Genomic DNA, 19,236 nt, shown 5'->3' with positions numbered 1-19,236 from the left:
ATCAAGTAATATTTCTCAAAATCTAGAAATGAGGGCATTAAAAGGCCCATAAAACTTAGACCTTTTGATCAGCATATCATGCAGGCATTCATAATGGTTTTAACAACTCATTGGATGGCGATGATATAAAGACAAATAAGTTTTTTTTTTTCCTAACATAAGTAGTTAAATGGATAGTGTGGATAGTTGAGTCCACATGACGTGGTTGTGAGACAGTCGCTCGCTAAAGAACAAATGTTAAGAGAAGAAATTAAAAGCTTTATTTATCCCTATTCAGATGAACAGCCTGCTCTCCGCTGTCTTCTTTACCACTGATCATCCCGGTGCGCACAAAGCGTGTGGATCTGCCGTGCGCAATCAGAGAGAGAGAGAGAGAGAGAGAGAGACAGAGGGAGAGGGGAGGGGGGTGGGGGGGTGGAGGTGAATGGCAGCATGACTGAATAGCCCGGTGACCAATCAGATCCTCGATGGGCTGGGCTCCACATTTGTCCCAGTGCTGCACGGGCCCTCAAAGTTTGTTTATTCGCCGAATGCAGTGTGTGATGAAAACGTGTTAGTTACTAACCCCCCTTTCTACTAATAATAATCAAATGAAACTGATTGGGACGTCGGATCACACCGTGGACTTTTGGGAACGCGTACTGGTGCCATTTACGCACGGAACATGTTCGCGCGACCTGCGTTTTAGCGCACCGGCAGCCTCGCTTGAAACTCTGAAGAGAGTAGGTGTCGGTGTACAACACAACAAGAAGTGAATTACAACGATATTAATGCAAGAGCGGAGGACGGACTACCGAGTTGTAGAGAGAAGAAAGTTGGTTGGTTATCGCGGAGGTTTGAGTGTCGAGCGTCCAGTCAGCCCGCATCCACAGGGGGAAAAAAAAGAAAAGAAAAACTGTGATCTCTGCTTGATCAATGTGAAAGATTGAAAGATACTGTCGCAGGCATGGACTCGAGACGCTGACATTCCCCTGTAGAAGTCAAGATAAGCGTTGACTTGGCTAACAGAAGGGGTTAAACCGTATCCAAAGGGAGTTTGGAAAACCCAGCCTTTCTTCCCCATACGGATCAACTCATTGGGTGGGAGCTGAGAGAGAGACAAGAGTCCCCAGCAAATCAGGAGCTAATTGATTAAAGAGACTTCATTTGAATAGGAGGGGGGCTGGCGAGGTGCCAATCGCCTTTCAAAGAAGCCCCCCGTATGATTAATCGCAGAGCATTATTGATAATCATAACGGGGCACATGCGCGGTGGATGGGCTCGATTTACGTAATTTTTGAGAAGGTTTTGTAGTCATTTTTTTATTCTTTGCCTGCTGATGTGCCAGCCAGCATGTCGCGGAGGAAACAAGCGAAGCCGCAACACTTCCAATCCGACCCTCATCTGCCTTTATCGGAGCACAATGGTGAGTCCAAGTTACCAATCGCTCCCTTTATCCAAGCACTATGCATTTCTCACACTTCTTTTTTTTTTTTTTTTTTTTTTAGCTCTTATCGTCTCTGTGTCCATATCTGTCCGTTAAAGTTAATACTTTGAATTGGGCTTTATACTTTTAGTTTTTGTTAGTTTCTTTGTAAATTCCATCGTCTTCGTGATTAAAGTCTGTACCACGTTTCAGATAACTTTACGCTCAGGACATTGCTTCAACTCACTTAGTTCCGAGTCAAATGAGAATTTAGAGCTACTTCTGTATTTTATCAATACGACAGACACCCTTATTGAAATTGAAAACTGTAAAAGATAAATAAGTTAAAGATAATAACGAAAGTACAGGGCGCGTTTCTCTTCAGGTTTACTTTGTGTGTGTGTTTTAAAAGTTTCAAAACTTTTTAGGCTCAGCTTCAGGTTTAAATCGCGTTTTAAATCTAACCGACAGCCTCTCTTAAAATGAGTAGCCGGCTTGATTGTCGGTCCTCTCCGAGGCTTCCCTGCGTTCAGCGGTCGCTCTCGGTGCGTAGAGATGGGCCACCCTGGCGCTCCTGCCGGGACTTTTCCTGGGTCCCGGGCACAGAAATTCCCCATCCGTGTGTTTCACTCCAGCGCTGTAAAATCGTACGTCTTTTCCTCGCTTCTGAAAATCAGTTTCAGCCAGACATCGCCTGTTTGAACACTAACGCGCTGTAAAGTTGTGTGAAAGGGGGGCAAACTTCTCCACAGAGCGCAAACGAAACACATCCTTTTCCAAATTATGAAAATATCCCATCAATTTACTCATCGTTCATACTTTTTGTTCATATAGCAGCATAGAGAAGACCTAAGACATTCACACACCCACACTCGACTCCTCTTATATTACAAAAATGCAGCAGCAGCAGAGAAAAACAGTCCCGTTCATTCTTACTTTAACGCCTTTAAAGAAACTCAAGTCTCCACATGATGTTTTGTCTGCTGTGAAAATATTAGTGAGATTTTTTTGTTCGCTAAGTGAACTACACACTCTTTTAACTGTCGTTGTGCCTAAAATGTGAAACCAGTTCATACAAAGTGGCATTCAGAACTGGAAATGCAGCACTGGAGCTCTTGCAGACTTTGAAAGGCCAGAAAAAGACAGTTAAGTTGCAATTAACTGTAAATCGTTTTGTTTCATTTTTGTCGGAAGCAGAATACAGAAGTTAAAAAAAAACTTAAACAAACCTACAGTAGAAAAAGATTCACACTTGAGTTTCGTAACCGAACAGGTTACGCTACATTGCAGCGTGTTTTTTTTATTGACCGACCTTTCTATCATTGGACTCAGTAGCAAGAAAATAATGCTTATTTATTTTTCTGTAATTTAAAAAAATATTTAATTCCATGGAGGCGTGTCTCAGGTCTGTCATGCAGTCTGATCGAAATTTTCAGCCAAATGTTTAAATGTTTAATGTTTCAGTTTGTTAAAAGCGTAGGCCTATTTGCACACAAGTAAGACGTGCCATAAATAAAATGTGCTGATTAAATTTAGAAATTATTTCTGATGCTGGTTATACCTGTTGGATAAGGCATGTAAATTTTATGTGTACAATGTAAATATTCTCAAAGCCACGTTGTTTTTAGCACTGCCTGAAAAGCATGTGCAGGTCATTTGAAATGAACACTTGTTTCTTGCACAGAAAAGATATTTGCAGCCTATTTCACATGATTTTTAGGAACGTGGTGATTAAGGCAAAACCTAGTTAATTCCTGAATACTGTTTTTTCTGCATTTTCCTTTAAATCTAATAAACTTAATATAGAGTTACTTTTGTCACTAACCGTGGAAGACTGCAGAATGCAAAATATCTTAATTGTGCCCAATACCATACCACACGTTAAAATTATTGCAAGTATCTTGTGTATGTAATTATAAGAGTGGGGACATGTTGTCTTTAGGTCTGGGGGTATTTAGCTGAGAGTGTGCTCACAGCAAATGCGCTGTGTGTCTTCTGGAGAGTTGTGGTAGCCGGAAGTGAAAACAGAAAGTCATTGTATTTGCGGCTGAATATCAATGATGCTGAGGGCCGTAGTTACTGGGAGGTCGGAGTGAGAGCCACAGAGGGTGGGATGTTGAGCTGTTTTAACCTTTGCCAGTGTCCCTCTGTGTGGAAGTGACAGGAGTTCAGGGCCCAGTGTGTTGCTCTCTACCTCGCCATTGACCCTGCTGATCAGAGCTGCAGGCGGCCCAGCAAGGCCTCGGCCTTTTTTTTTTTTCTTTTAGTAAGTGTGTGAGAGTGTAAGGCCTTATCAATATTGTGGCCATCCCCTTTCACCCTATCAGACTGGCCCCCCTAGAGGGCAGAATGGCAGGGCAGCCCCCTTGTTGTTGTTGTTCCCTGCAAACAGAGAGTGCAGTTGCTTGTCATTTTGCCAGTGTATATGTGGTGTGAGTCTAGGTGTAGCCTGAAGGACTTGCTTTGCTTTTTTCCCTCCCCTTAAGCTTTAAGCATGTCACCGGGGCAGAGCTTCTGAGATTTGAGTCTTGTCCTGGACCACGGCAGCTTTAGTGGAACCCCATCTAGTGTTCAGTGGGATGAGTCCTGAGGGTTGGAGACGATGTGAGCAGAAACCCTCCTGAAGTTACAAGTGTCAAGAGGCTCACAGAGGCCCCCTGCGAAAAAATAATGTAGGATCTCTCAAAGCTCTCCGTCAACTTTTTCGACTAATCCTCACTTTCTTGTCTCTTATATTCAGACTTTGGTCAGTCTCTTCGAAGCTCTGTCCTCTGCTCTTTGTCTCTCCTAATGCCCTTTAGCCCTGCGCACTGCTTACATTGTGCTTTTGATAGAGACTCTGTGTAAGTTTTACAGACTCCATCTTCATACCAGCTTGACTTTATCTTAATTTTAATTCTGAGTTAATCCTTGCTATTTTGGGAATTAAGCCTAATGCTAGCATCTGTGCTGTTTGCTGTACTAGTCTTGCATGGGCAGTGGATTTGTAGACATGCATTGATTTAGTTTTGATTCTTTTTTGTTGTCAAGTAAAGTAAAACATAGTATTGCACAGTCTAAAGAGTAAATATGCCATGTAAGCATTTAAGTTATTGATGAAACATGATCTTACACATTCTTATGTTTTGCACATTATTATTATTATTTTCTTGTCTCACATTCCAAACTTAAGGTAGAGTTAGTGAAGAGGAGACTGAGCACTGCTGCATTGCACAATTTGGTGAAAATGTTTTGCTCCAGTTCCTTGATTAGTTACATATAAATGCAAAAAATATTCTGGGAGTGAATATCTTCCGGTATCTCTTTTTTTAGGTATCTGTTTATTCTAGTGATCATTTTAATATTATAATATCGCTATTTGCATTTTGGACTCGCTGTTTTAAAAATAGTATTATTGAAAATCTTTTGATTTGTAGGATTTTTGAAAATGCGCTCTGCATAAAATATCGTCGCCTTTGTTCAAATATTAATTTGTTGGAAATTTTAATTAAATAAATATACAAAGACCCTTTCTAAAGTATGTGTATGACTGAAACGGTGAATTAATTTAATTTCAGTGAACACCATTTCCTCTCAACTAGTATATACACAGTGTGTGCTGTATTTTTTCTTTTGCTCTGTGTAGACTTAATGCACACACACATATATGCATGCACGCGCATGCACGCATATTTTATTTATTAAATCCACATCTTCCAAAAGTTTGTTAGACATAAGTTTTGTTTTTTTTAATTTTGTTCGGCTCCTATTTTCATCCTACTCAGTGTCATATGATTGGACTTTCTTTGCGCTAATTTGTGTACAGTCAGCCTTGAGAAAAGAGAAAAGGTGTTTATTTAATCCTCTCATTTCTCACACTATGAATCAAACACATTTTTTCAAAATTAACGCTTGGGGTGTAGGTAGGCGGCTGAGTGGGTGGAAGGGGGGATTTAACATGAAAAGTTATCATTAAAGTTGAGTCTTCCCTGTTTGCATGGTTTGGTGGTGTGAGGGCCAGGGTTTACTGTCATGGCAACTTTGCGTTATCTGATGTCTCTGAGCAGAGAAACATTGAGGGAGATAATCCCTGAATTAAACAGGATCTGCTTTGAGTCGACTGAGATGAGCAGGGCCAGGCTGTGCCGACGATCCCCGCCGCTCCCATGCTGCGCGAACAATGGGAAGGCATCCTGTCTCTCTGTGGGGCAGGGCTGCACTTCTCTGGGTTTCATTTGCAAATGAATTCTTGGCCCTGATGAAAGTGTTGAGGGGCCAGAGCCACAATGAAAAGGATTCATAGAGAAATGCAATTTGTAAATCAACTTGTATGTTAAACAGCAAGATTTTAGTGTGACAAAGAGGGAAAAGAATAAGGAAAGTCTTGAGCACAGCAGTGGCTCTGGGGGCAGGGCGTCGTCTTGCCTTTTCACTCCCTGACTCGTCCTGTTTATTAAAATGGAAAATTCAAAAACCTGATTTTGTGCGCATTTGAAAAGCGGTCATTACTTTTGTATTTTCATCTCAGTGACAGCTGATGTTTCTGTGCCAGTATTGCGAGTTCTGTGAGCTGGTGTGTCCAGTTTCGCAGTTTTTGCAAGTTTGTGATGTATACATTCTGATATACCAAGCTACTCTTCAGTTTTGTCCAAGGTCTTTTTTAAAACAGATTGTTGTTGTTTTTATTGGGGGTTTTTGTTGTTTTTTTCAGTTCCTTTTTTGTCCAAGAATTATTTACTGATGAGTGCCTTTTCTGTGGTTGACAATGTTTTGGGATATTTATTCACAATTATGAAAAAGAGGACTAAAAAAAAACTCCAACATACTTTTTTGTCATTTTAATCATGACAAACAATTTCATATCATAGGTATTAGATAAGTCAGTATGTTCTTTGTATCTCTTTCATTTTGTCGTCATTTGTTTTACTTGTTGTGTAGTGTTACCACATAACAGTCTGGATGCCACAGGCTCTGTTGTTCATGTCTCGCTGTGATTGCTGCCTGAGTGGATACAAATTAGTTTAGTGACATAGATAACCTGTCCAAGATGCCCATAGTTGGCTGAAAATGAGCAAAGTTGACAGCAAATTGAAAGTCTAATAAGTCCTTCAAATGCTTGATTTGCGCCGAGTGGACAAGTAGACTTTGAAGGGCATAGAATATAGGAAATCAATGCCTTTCTATGAAATTTCATTAAGACCCAATGTCCTTGCTTCACTCTATTCTATATTTTGATGGATTATCTGGAGAAAATGATTACCTTTGGTTGGCTGATGAAACCCAGATGTACATCTTCAAAGATCACTTTTAAGCAATATTTGAGTAGTTCCCATTGATTTTGTATCCCCTCTTATCGTGTTTCAGAGGCCACTGCATTGAATAAGGCTTTTTCTCATTTCTGTTGGCTTATTGTTGCCTTTCGATCGTTGTTTTTGTGAGCACATCAAGGGGATAAGTGTAAAACTGATTAACTTAAGATTAACAACAATGGAATTTGAGGAGATAAAGCTGCTTCTTCAGCTGCAAAACATTTCTAATCACTAATCCTCTGTTTCCTCTTTTTCAGGGGACACAGAACTTTGCTCAGAGGACCCCCCCTGCAAGGAGTCAGATGCCCATGTCTGTAGCAGATGTTGCGCTGAGTTCTTTGAACTATCAGATCTTGAGGAACACCAGAAGAATTGCACTAAGAATCAGTTAGTTCTGATAGTGAATGAAAATCCTGCCTCCCCCACCGGAACTTTCTCGCCTGGGTCTCCTCCCCATAATCCCGATGACCAGATGAATGACACAGCTAATAACACTGATCAAACAGAGTGCAGTGACCTTTTGGAGCCTACCACTCTTGAGAAAGACGAATCCATGGATGTGGACGTTTCCGGAATGAGCAGTGGTCATGAAGAGGAGGGCAGTCATACAGAGAGTGGGAGCCCCATCAACACAGTCGGCAGCCATGGTGGCAGGGGCACCTCTGGTCCCGCAGTAGGTACTTCAGCTATCTCAGCCCCTCTACCTCAGCTTAGTAACCTGACTGAGCTGGGGAACTTCTCCATGATCAACAGCAATGTCATAATTGAAAATCTGCAGAGCACCAAAGTGGCTGTGGCCCAATTCTCCCAAGAGACCCGTTCCACTGGGGGCCCCAGGGTGGCAGTGCCAGCCCTGATGGAGCAGCTCCTAGCCCTGCAACAGCAACAGATCCATCAACTGCAGCTTATTGAGCAGATTCGCCATCAGATATTGCGACTGGCCTCCCAGTCCCCAGAAATGCAGGTGCCCCCAACCTCTGCTCCAGGCACAATGGGGCCTGCTGCCAGCCCACTGACCACACTCAGCTCTCATCTCTCCCAACAGCTGGCTGCAGCCGCAGGCCTAGCACAGAACCTGGCTAGTCAGTCAGCCAGTATTAGCAGCCTAAAGCAGCTGGCTGCAGCGGCACAGCTACCTCAGTCCAACCCAAGCAGCAGTGAGACATCTCAGAGCATTAGCACACTGGGGCCATCAACAGTCAGTGCCCAGTCCTCTGACAAGAGGCCGAATCATATGAGTAGCCTCCACTCTCAGCTCAGCAACTCCTCACTAACTAAGTCATCCACGCCAGCATTTGGAATAGGTAGCTTACTAAGCTCTGCAGTGAATCCCCTTCTACCTCAGCCTCCACCTGGAAACCCCATGTTCTCCAGCTCTCTGCCCAGTGTTGGCACCACCGTAGAGGACCTCAACTCTTTAGCAGCTTTGGCCCAGCAGAGGAAAGGCAAGCCGCCAAATGTCACTTCATTTGAACACAAGAGCAGCTCTGACGATGCTTTCTTCAAGCATAAGTGTAGGTTTTGTGGCAAGGTGTTTGGGAGTGACAGTGCCTTGCAAATCCACCTGCGCTCTCACACTGGCGAGAGACCATACAAGTGTAATATCTGTGGTAACCGCTTCTCCACCCGTGGTAACCTGAAGGTACATTTCCAGCGTCATAAAGAAAAATATCCACACATCCAGATGAACCCCTACCCTGTTCCTGAGCATTTAGACAACATACCAACAAGCACTGGCATTCCATACGGCATGTCTATGCCCCCTGAGAAGCCTGTCACCAGCTGGCTGGATAGCAAACCAGTTTTGCCCACTCTGACTTCCTCAGTCGGCATGCTGCTGCCACCAACCATGCCGAGCCTGCCACATTTCATCAAAAAGGAAGATCATTCAATAGCCATAACTAGCCCTTCTGTTACTGCAAAAAGTGACTCAGGTGCTACTGAGCCTTCAGCTAAAAGTAATGATGGAGTGTCTGAAGAGGGTGAAGGTGCAACTCTGCCTACCTCAAATGGGAAAACTGAAGAAGGCAGCCACTCCTCAGGCATCATGACAAATGTGAGCTCTGCCTCAGAGAGCACTACCGAGTACACAACATCAAACAGCCCACCCATGATGACCAACCCACTCATGCCTCTTATGTCTGATCATTTCAAGGCTAAATTCCCCTTTGGAGGTATTCTGGATCCTCTCCAGGGGTCAGAGACCTCAAAGCTACAGCAGCTTGTGGAGAACATTGACAGGAAGGTAACAGACCCAAACGAATGTGTCATCTGCCATCGGGTGTTGAGTTGTCAAAGTGCTCTGAAAATGCATTATCGCACTCACACCGGGGAAAGGCCCTTTAAGTGTAAAATCTGTGGCAGGGCTTTTACCACCAAGGGAAATCTTAAGACCCACTACAGTGTCCATAGGGCCATGCCTCCTCTTAGAGTCCAACACTCCTGCCCTATTTGTCAGAAGAAGTTCACAAATGCTGTGGTTCTACAACAGCATATTCGCATGCATATGGGTGGGCAGATCCCCAACACCCCACTGCCAGAGAATTACCCAGAGTCCATGGCCTCTGACACTGGCTCAGTTGAGGAGAGAAACTTTGATGATTTGGACAACTTCTCTGATGACAATATTGAAGGAATGGATGAGGGCCCAGATAGCAGTGTGCCAGACACACCCATGTCTGCTGATGCATCCCATGACAGTCTATATAACTCCCCATCTCCCCCTGAAATGGCTAGCCAGGAAGGGCAAGAGAAAAATGGCCAACAGAATGCCAGCAATAATGAAACAGAGGAGTTCCAAGTGAGCCAAATGAAGGCTATAGCAAATGGCTTAGTGGAGGGGGATTGCCTCACCAATGACTCCTCGTCGCTGGGAGGGGATGTTGAAAGCCAAAGCGCCGGGAGTCCAGCTGTGTCAGAATCTACCTCCTCCATGCAGGCGCCATCTCCCACTAGCATGCAGCCACAAACACACAAATCCCCCAGCCTCGAAGAAAGGCACCAGAGGGCCTTATCCTTGGAGCACACCAGTGCAAGCCTCTTGCACTCTCACCCATCCAACATCGGAGCCCTGGACCTGACATCTGTCAATCCCTCAAAAGACCCCCTGGGCATGATATTCCCCTTCCGTGAGCGTAACACCATCAAGAACACATCCTGTGACATCTGTGGGAAGACCTTTGCTTGTCAGAGTGCCTTGGACATTCACTATCGAAGCCATACCAAAGAACGACCATTTATTTGCACGGCCTGTAACAGGGGTTTCTCCACCAAGGGCAACCTGAAGCAGCACATGCTAACCCATCAAATGAGAGACCTGCCCTCACAGCTCTTTGAGCCGTCAAACACCAGCCTGTCCTCAAGCCCAACCCCTTCCCTCCTCTCTGTAGGCTCTCTTAACAAACCTGAGGTCAACGGCTTCCTTCATGTCCTCCACCCAGAGAACAAGGACATGCCTCCTGGCTTGGTCACATCATCTGCCTCCACTTCCCCAGTGCTTTCCGCCGCCCCCCCACGTAGGACACCCAAGCAACACTTCTGCAACACCTGTGGGAAGTGTTTCTCCTCCTCCAGTGCTCTACAGATCCACGAGAGAACCCACACTGGGGAGAAACCCTTTGCCTGCAGTATCTGTGGCCGAGCTTTCACCACCAAAGGAAACCTCAAGGTAAATGTCAAAACATCCAGAAAACTGTTGGTCTCCTAAAAGTTTGTGCGTGAGAATGTTTGTGAAAAATGAGTCTCAGAACTGCTGTTTAGTTTTATACAGCGTGTCAGTGCACTACAAATCGGAGTTGGTAAGGTTGTATAATTAATTAAAGGAACGGCTCTGAGAAAAAAAATACCTTAGTGGAAAGGCTGAATCACACAACTAATATGATTATTGGGTAAAAAATTCCAGAATGTGATCAGCTACGAATTATTCAATGCACAGAATTAATCATCAGTGGCAATCATTGTGAGACAGGTCAGTCTGTAGTTTTCCATAACAGATTGTGTGAAAACAGTCCAGTGACCTGAATCATTAAGGAAAGAATCCTGTTCAATGATCTACAGACACTGGGGAGAATTATGCGGACTGGATAAAATGATGGCAATTATTTTTGAGGTATTGGTGAATCCTTAATCCTAGACAGGAATTTGGGATACTTTTTTTTTAATTTTTAAAGGTTTTAGTAAATCAAGCTCTGGCTGTTGAAGAAAGGTCTTACACAGACATAATATATTTGCATTTTAGTTAAAGTTGCTCCACTACACTAGTATAGTATAGCACAGAAAAGTCTTTGAACGTTTTTGTAGTAGGTTGTACATAAAATAGCTTAAAACATAAGTCTTTCAATGTATCTCTCTAGGATTATGAAGGTGAAAAAAAGTGTCACCTTTGTCATGGAAAGGGTATTGGCAAAGGTGAAATGTCACATGTAACACTGGCCAGAGCAATGAAATTGGACAGTGCAATTTTACCTCAAGTCCTGTGGTCCCCCTGTGAGATGAGCAAATTAAGGTTTAGAATAAACAGCATGTATCTGTCTTGCCAAAGTAAGATCTCACGGCATAGGCAACTCACTAGTCTGCTGCACCCAGGGTGTGAAGCTATTTTAATACGGAGTTGAGCATTATTATTATTTTTTCCATTGCATCATCTCATGTGCAGCTCTTGTGGCCAAGTTTGTAAACATCACTAATTTTCATCCCTCTCATTGCTCTGTCTCTCTCCTCCCTCCCTTTTATTCCCTTTCTCCCTCCTCCCTCTCTCTGTGTAGGTTCACATGGGCACGCACATGTGGAACAGCGCTCCTGCCAGACGTGGCCGCAGGCTCTCTGTGGATGGGCCAATGGCCTTCCTGGGCACCAACCCAGTTAAGTTTCCTGAGATCTTCCAGAAGGACATGGCATCAAGGGCGAGCAACGGGGACCCGACCAGTTTCTGGAACCAGTATGCTGCAGCCTTCTCCAACGGTCTGGCAATGAAGACAAATGAAATCTCTGTCATTCAGAACGGAGGCATCCCACCCATGTCAGGTGGTGTGGGAAATGGGGGTAGCTCTCCCATTGGTGGCCTGACCGGTAGCCTAGACAAGCTACACAGCACGGAGCCCAATGCTGCTCTCGCCGGTCTGGAGAAAATGGCCAACACAGACAACGGAGCCCACTTTCGGTTCACACGCTTCATGGAGGACAATAAAGAAATTGTCACTAATTAGAGTGTATGTCCTCAATTGCGCACAGACACATGGAGATGCCAAAAGGCATACTGTACACATATGTAGACACACACAGAAGAAGAAAAAGAAAGAGAACAAGACAGGGACAAAATCAACTGAACTGCTTTGCTCGCCATTGAATCTTTACGAACATGAGTGTGAAGACAAGTTGCTTTTTTTGTACAATGTACATGTTATAGTTTTAAGGAGCTTATTTATTAGTGATTATAACCTTGCTTGAAACCAAGTGGAAGCATTAACAGTTAGGTTTTTGTTTGTTTTAATGCCAGAATGGGTATGTATGGGTGCTTAAAAATGTGCTTTTGAAACTTAGAATATCTGGGTAGATAATCTTACCTTGGCATTAAGTTATTTTCTGTCTGTAGTAGCTATAACCGAACTGTCGATGTTCATGTGATGCATTAGCCCTGTAATAAGCAAACAGACTTGCTGTAAATAATGTACACTGATCTTCTGTAGATGGTCTAACATCTGTGTGTTCATGCGCCCCTTCCCTCATCAAAACAAAACATTGAAATTCAGGCAAGGGACTAAATGATGTGGTAGTTCCTTTCTTTCCAGTTGCTATACTTTTATTTTATTTAAGGAAGACAAAACATTGAAGTTTGCTACATTTCAAGGGTTTATTTAGTGTTAACTTGTTTTGTTGTCACTGTTTATGTGTATTGTACTTTCTACTTTTTGTTTACTTCCATATTTTTTTCCCTCTATCTCTTTTTTGTTGCTCGTATTTTGGTGTTGTTGAAAGCAAGACAGTTGCTAAGAGGGGAACATTCGGTCTGGCCTTTTTCTTGGTATTTGGAACTGAGACAGCCAATCAAATGAGCAGGATTCTCCTTTAGTTTCTCAGCTGGATTTCCACGTTGCTGCTATGTCCCAGCATCCTCACTGACATCAAGTGCAAAGTTGTGTGTTGAAGCTTCTGTAAATATGTTCAGATGTGGAAATACAAACTCCCTCATAAGAAAATGTACATATAGCTCACACAAGAAAAGTCCATCATGGCCAGGGGACAAAATGATAGTGTTTTTATAAATATAAATATATATTGGGTTTGACAACCTTCGGACTGTTACATGCACTTTCTTGGAAAGTTGGAAGATCTTTATGGGTCCAGTTTCTCTACACTTTAATACCTACTAACAACTAAGATACTGTAATTCTTTACTCTAATAATCAAATACATCAGTTTTCCAAAAGAAACATTGTGTGTTTGTGTGCCTTTATTCCCCTCTTTTTTGTTTTTCATATTAATGTACATATACTGACAATTATTATCTCATATCTAGCAAAAAATAATTTGAAAGAAGAGCAGCAGTAAAATAAAATAACTTTTTTTTTTCCTGTGAATAATGTGTGTTTAGGGCCGGTGTGCAGCCTAAGCATCTCTTTTCAGTGTGTGTGCGCTGCAAACAGCAGGAGCAGAATCGGAGGCTTGGATGCAGTCCTTGATTGTGCGAGCCTCCCTGCTCTTTAACTTAAAATGATCGCCGTTTTAACCTCATAATTTCCGTTGCCAATCCTTGAAATTGATCGCTAATCCTTGAAATCAAGTTGATTTAATGCTTTTTACGCTAAAAGAAAAAGGGTTCCTCTTGTCACTTATTTATGCACGTTTACCAGTTGCAATTTTAAAAAGTCTCAGCGGGGAAAACGTATTATTTTGCCTGAACAAGCAAGTTAAACAAGCACAATTCAGCAGCTGGACTGTTAAGGTGTTACGGATTCAATCGACGTTTTATGTGTCTTTTGAATATCTTTTCCCTCCTTGATAATGTACGTTTCATTAAGAATGCGACCATCTAATTAATTGCCACAAAGCCCCAAAAGAAGTTGTCAAAACGATCACACGGTTATCCGGATAAAGCCTCTGTGACGGCTTTAAAGGCGCTTGTCTTGCATTTTTTATTCAAAGTGAATTTTTTCCCCTTTTGTATTTCAACAGCTGCATTTAATTTAACACATCGTTGCACATCCTGCAATACAGGATCTGTTCATTTCTGACCAACATCCTCGTCGCTCTCCCCTCCTCTTCACACAGCCTATTTCCCCAATATTTACGTTTTATATTTCAAGACGTCGATGCTAAATGATCCTTGCCCACAGTGCCTGTTTTCTTTTTAACAGTCACATCTGTTCCCCTGAGCTCTGTTTGTGCAGCACATCGGCTTCCTGACATATTCCTTCAAAGGACAGAAAGAAAAATAAAACTGATCCACATACCTACTTCTTTGTTAATTAGAACAAATACTTCATAAGTTCTAATTTACAACTTTATCCCTCGATTACGCAGTTTAACATAAAAATCCGCTTTTCTATTATCATCATCATCATCATCATCATCACTTAATATTATTAACAATAATAATTTCAATACGAGATTTATTATGTTTTATTTCATTAATAATAATAGTAATAAAAATAATTATTATTATTACTATTATTATTATTGTTATTATTATTATTATTATTATTATTATTATTATATACATACATACAATACAATTCAAATACAAGTCAGAAAAATGAAGTACAGAAATTAACATATATATGTATATATATATATATATATATATATATATATATATATATATATATATATATATATACAGCATGATGATTAATTTTTTGTGCGAGCTATTCAACATACAGGAGTAAATACAAGCTTTATCTCTGTGAGTAGTCCCATCACGCATGGACTGGGCTCTTCCCTCTCTTTCCTTGCTTAAGTATTGATTGAGCTGTGCAGTATTACAGAAACACTTGAATCTCAGGTGGCAGGAATGTGTACAATTGATCTCTTCCACTGTGGCTCCCAGCAGTGGCTTTTTGCTCCACAACACAGAGCACCACAGGAAGAGCCGGGCGAACACACTGAAACACAATCGCTACAGACTAAGAAGGGCTGTCCCAGTCTGCCCTGCTCACTGTCACAATTTATTGGAGTGCTGTGAGTCTCATCCACTGCTCTGCAGCTACACTCAGGGTTCAGAGATTTTATACACTTTTTATGATAAACACACTCTAAGAGATGTATACTGCATCTTCACAGCTACATACAAACACACACACCTTATATTTTGATTTATTCTTGAAATTTTTTTCTAACATGTTTCTATTTTAGTGTTTTTTCCCTCATCTGAACTAAACGGCTTGATGGCCTTTTGCTGCAGTGTCTGGAGAGGATGGTAACCATCAGCAAAGAAACATTAGTCTCTTTAGCTGTAAGCCACTCCTGTCCACTTACTGTACACTTGAAGCTTCATTAAGGGGTTGGCCTTAAGTAAGGGCTGTATGCACAGCTGCCACACCACAAAAATAAGATCATTTGTTTCCTGTGTGATTTAACTTGTGTCGGAAATTCTTTCGTACAATAATGTTTATACCAGTTGAGTAAAAAAAATTATACTATTTTTTTTTCCTTCAGTTAGATTTTTGCAAAACAAGAATGAATGATTTTAACACTGGGTGAATGCACATGTCTTTAAGGAAATCACATTTTTAAGTTTTTTTTTTTTTTTTTATTTATCCTATTGCATGTTACCATCCAACTGGGGGAATAATATGTGAAAAAAGTAACTCTAAAATAAATGAACCAGTTGATAAGACGTTTAGATGGGTCATGTGATGTGTGTGTGTTTTTATTCTAATCTGTCAGGAAAAAATAAATAAAAGAAAGAAAGTAGGAAATGAACAATTAAACTGACTCTTCAGCACTAGTGCCAGGAGGTTGTATGATTCAGATGTGTTCTTTTTCTCCACAATCCAGTTTGCAGGGTCAGGTTGAGATGGAGCTGCACGGAAGCAATCTTGAGAAGCTGGAGCCCCCTCCCACATCCTCTGCCTTGTGCTGTCAGCCCTCCTGAGTCGATACAAACTGTAGCCTGGGGCCCGGCCTGGACTCCCCACTGAGGTTCTGGCCTACCGCTGGGAGATCAAAGACCCACGCAGAACAATGGTGAGCCTCATTTAGCCAGTTGCGGTTCACTTTCTCTGGATGCACTGCCACACCTGCCCATGCTGTCAATCATACTCAGGTGATGGACTTTACTCAGAGGCCTACTCTCTGCAAGAACATTGTGCTCTTGAGCTTTTACACAGCCTTTAAGTCTAAATCATACTTGAAACTGGGTCTGCAATGTTGAAATGCATCCCATCTCCATCTCTGGTTTGGAAGATATTCACCATCCATGCGTCATCTGGGGAAAGGTGGAGTCCACAACAAAGGGCTTCAAGCTTCAACATCTAGATTAACAGCTGGGAAGAGCCTAGTTTGGTGATGTAAGATTACATGATATTAGGGAGATCAATTGTTTTTAGAGTTTGAAAAATACAGGCGGTTATCTCCTGTTCCTGGATTTAGGAATAATTTTTTTTTTTTTTTTTCATTCTAAAGTATGAATTCATCCTGTGCTTTTCACCGATAATTAGTTTTTATTTGTGAAATATCAGACGTGCTGCCTTTAATTTCCCTAATATGCCTGGAATTATATTATGTTGTAAATAAAAGTGATTATTTCATATTTGTAGAAGCCTCTCGCTGACTTGACTTATCATTTTCCTTCTGCTGTTTCATGCTGGTTTTATCTTCCTGTGGTTCTCATCATGTTTCCTGTGGAAAATAGAGCCTGTCTGCAGCGTGTACACAGCTGGTTGGAAGACAAGACCTCCAGATTGTAAGTACAAACATGGAGCAGGATTTTTCGGGCCTGTACACTCTCACAGTTATCACAGACGAGCAATCAAAGTCTTCTAGGAAATATCCATCCACCCAAACCCAACACTTTTTTTTCCTTCACTCTGCTCCTGTTTGTTCTCCATTTAAGTTGTGCTTTGGTCTTATGAGGGTTTGGAGATAGCCTTTGCATGGTTTATTTTTATGGCACAGCAATCTGGAGACTATCCAAATGTCAAGGTCATTTATCTTGCTCTTCATCCGCTTCTTGCCTTTTGTGTGGTGAGAAAAAGAGGCACAGGCCCATATTACATTTCATGACCTATTGTGTCAAAGGAGTACCCAGACAAACAGGTGGGAGCCCTAATGTGAGCTCCTCATGGACCAGACACACCAAACTTGAGGCTCCCTGGCTCATTCTTTAATAAGGCACTCATGCTTACAGAACGGCCACAGTGCTCTGTTTCCCTCATCGTCAGATGGGAACCTTCAGGGATGCTAATGAACATACAGTGAGGGTTTGTCTCACGCACAGTGCTCCCGCTATCTGCGACTCTCAGTTTATCATCACCACTGAAATTGCAGGGCCGTTTTACTGGGCTTTTACTACAAGGGGGACATTTACCCCATTGTGATGCTAATTCTTTAAAATTTGATGTCTAGGGTTTGTTCTTTCAGGTCAGGATAGGTTTATGAGACTGGCTCTTTTGACAGAGCACAACCACCTTTTTTGTTATCACAGAAAAAACTTGCAGTCACGGGTTGTCCTTATTGCCTCTAAAGGCAAATTTAATTTAATGTGCATTTCCATTTTAAGATGAATCACATGTTTCCTTGTTTTGTACAGTAGAATGGAGACAGATCGTCTTTCTTTGGTTTTAAAGAACTGCCTCAAGATTAAGTAGGCTGATTGTGGCCCTTTCACCATCAGAATTACGGTTGGTAACCCTAGCCAGGCATGTCTGCTCTGGGGCTTAAACACACACAGAGTTGGGGACACTCTCTGTTAATGTCATCTCAAAGATTAAATTTCCTCATCACAATCTAACTTTGAGTCCCACAACCTCTGACACATATTCTTTATTCTTTCTCACAGTGTCTAAGCATGCTAGTGAGATGGAAAGATATTCCACCACCGCAGATGGAGATATTGATATTGAGCGTCAAGATGAGATGTCAGAGTGACTAGGAAGAAGCCCTTCAGCCCCTTGTCAGGTGTGTTTGATTCCATAGGTGCTCTGGAGAGATGTCTTGAGTTTATTGAATTTGTCATTTTCGGCCTGGGAGTGAAAAGGGCACCTGTGTACTGCCGTAAGCCCCCGTGCTAGCACCGCCACCCACATCACACGATGACAGCTGATGTGCAGGGACAACCCTGAAGCTGTTGATTTTTTTGAAAGCAGTCCATCAGCCTCTGCGTACATTATTCATCAGGGAAACAGCTGAAAGGATATTTACTTTGTCAATTTTCTCATAAAAGCCTCCTCAGGCACAAAAAAGTCACCCAGGGTTACAGCAAGAAAAACGTAGCTATTTCTGAGGCAGGTTCAGTGTTCTGTCAGACTCAAATTGAAAACTGTTGTAGTTGTGGATACTGGCCACCCACATCAGTACTAGATCAAAGCAATGGCCTGCTACAGTGGCTGAATATTCAGGGTGTGATAGGTTCCTCTACTTAGTCACTGACTGTGGGAAAATCAGGAAGGTCTGAAAGAGATTTTGGTCTGTTCTACTGTCTTTTATTGGATTTTGGGCTGCTGTACAGTGTATCTAATGGGTCAGGATCACAGATCTGCCACCCACTCCTTTAAAAACTACTCACTCCTTTAGTCAAGGTTAGTTTTCTCATTGGACATCATGTTGTAGGCAAGAGGAAAATGGTTTCCTCTGTGAAATGTGTAATCAAATGTAAGATAAGAAATGCATTAGGTCATGGCAATTCCCACAATGTGCTGTTTGATATGGAGATGTGTGCACATGTGTGTGTGTCTGCATGGTTACTTGTGTGTGTAACTCAATTGCACCACCAGAGTTAGATGTTTGACTCCCAGTGGGTCCACCAGCCGCATCACTCATTGGATTAAAGCATCCACTAAACGGCATATGTTATGATTGTGTGATTTTAAGCATGTGTAAGTGTGTGTGTGTGTGTGTGTGTGTGTGTGTGTGTGTGTGTGTGTGTGTGTGGTGGTGTGTGTGTGGGTTAGGGTTAGGGCTAGGGTTAGGGTTAGGGCTAGGGTTAGGGTTAGGGCTAGGGTTAGGGTTTAGGTTTAGGCAAGTAGTGGTTATGGTTATGGTTAGGTTAAGTCTATGTAAATACCCCAAAAGTGATTTAAGTAAACCTGTGTGTGAGTGTGTGTGTGTGTGTGTGTGTGTGTGTGTGTGTGTGTGTGTGTGTGTGTGTGTGCATACATGCCTTCCTCATGCTCAGTTAAGTCTGTGCCACCTGTGATTAATAAGAAATATCCCAGATCCAGCAGGTTAATGTTTAATCAATCAACTCAGAGAGAAGCCTCTAAATGGCCTAGTTTATTTTTAACCACTGCATCACATTAAATACACTGAGGTTTTGCGCAGCCAAAACTCATTATTTTTGCTTTCAGCTAATGTTTATCAGTCCATGGTGAGAATATTTTACACCAG

At 42.1% G+C, this 19,236-nt stretch overlaps 1 protein-coding gene across 1 annotated transcript; it reads left to right on the top strand.

The window, feature by feature from the left end:
* The first annotated feature begins 522 nt into the window (after positions 1 to 522).
* On the top strand, positions 523 to 13,121 carry sall1a (spalt-like transcription factor 1a). Its single transcript, XM_044329706.1, has 3 exons — positions 523 to 1,405; positions 6,951 to 10,360; positions 11,457 to 13,121. Exons 1-3 carry the CDS (start codon positions 1,333 to 1,335, stop codon positions 11,895 to 11,897), a joined length of 3,924 nt encoding a protein of 1,307 aa, XP_044185641.1. The 5' UTR covers positions 523 to 1,332; the 3' UTR covers positions 11,898 to 13,121.
* Positions 13,122 to 19,236: the final 6,115 nt, after the last annotated feature.

Source organism: Thunnus albacares, chromosome 1, assembly GCF_914725855.1.
Source record: "Thunnus albacares chromosome 1, fThuAlb1.1, whole genome shotgun sequence".
Taxonomy (NCBI): domain Eukaryota; kingdom Metazoa; phylum Chordata; class Actinopteri; order Scombriformes; family Scombridae; genus Thunnus; species Thunnus albacares.
This window is presented reverse-complemented; position numbering and strand designations above follow the sequence as displayed.

Coding starts and splice junctions, on each gene's coding strand:
- sall1a (XM_044329706.1), top strand. CDS start 1,333: ATGTCGCGGAGGAAACAAGCGAAGCCGCAACACTTCCAATCCGACCCT. Junction 1,406..6,950: donor GCCTTTATCGGAGCACAATG/GTGAGTCCAAGT, acceptor CCTCTTTTTCAG/GGGACACAGAACTTTGCTCA. Junction 10,361..11,456: donor CCACCAAAGGAAACCTCAAG/GTAAATGTCAAA, acceptor CTCTCTGTGTAG/GTTCACATGGGCACGCACAT.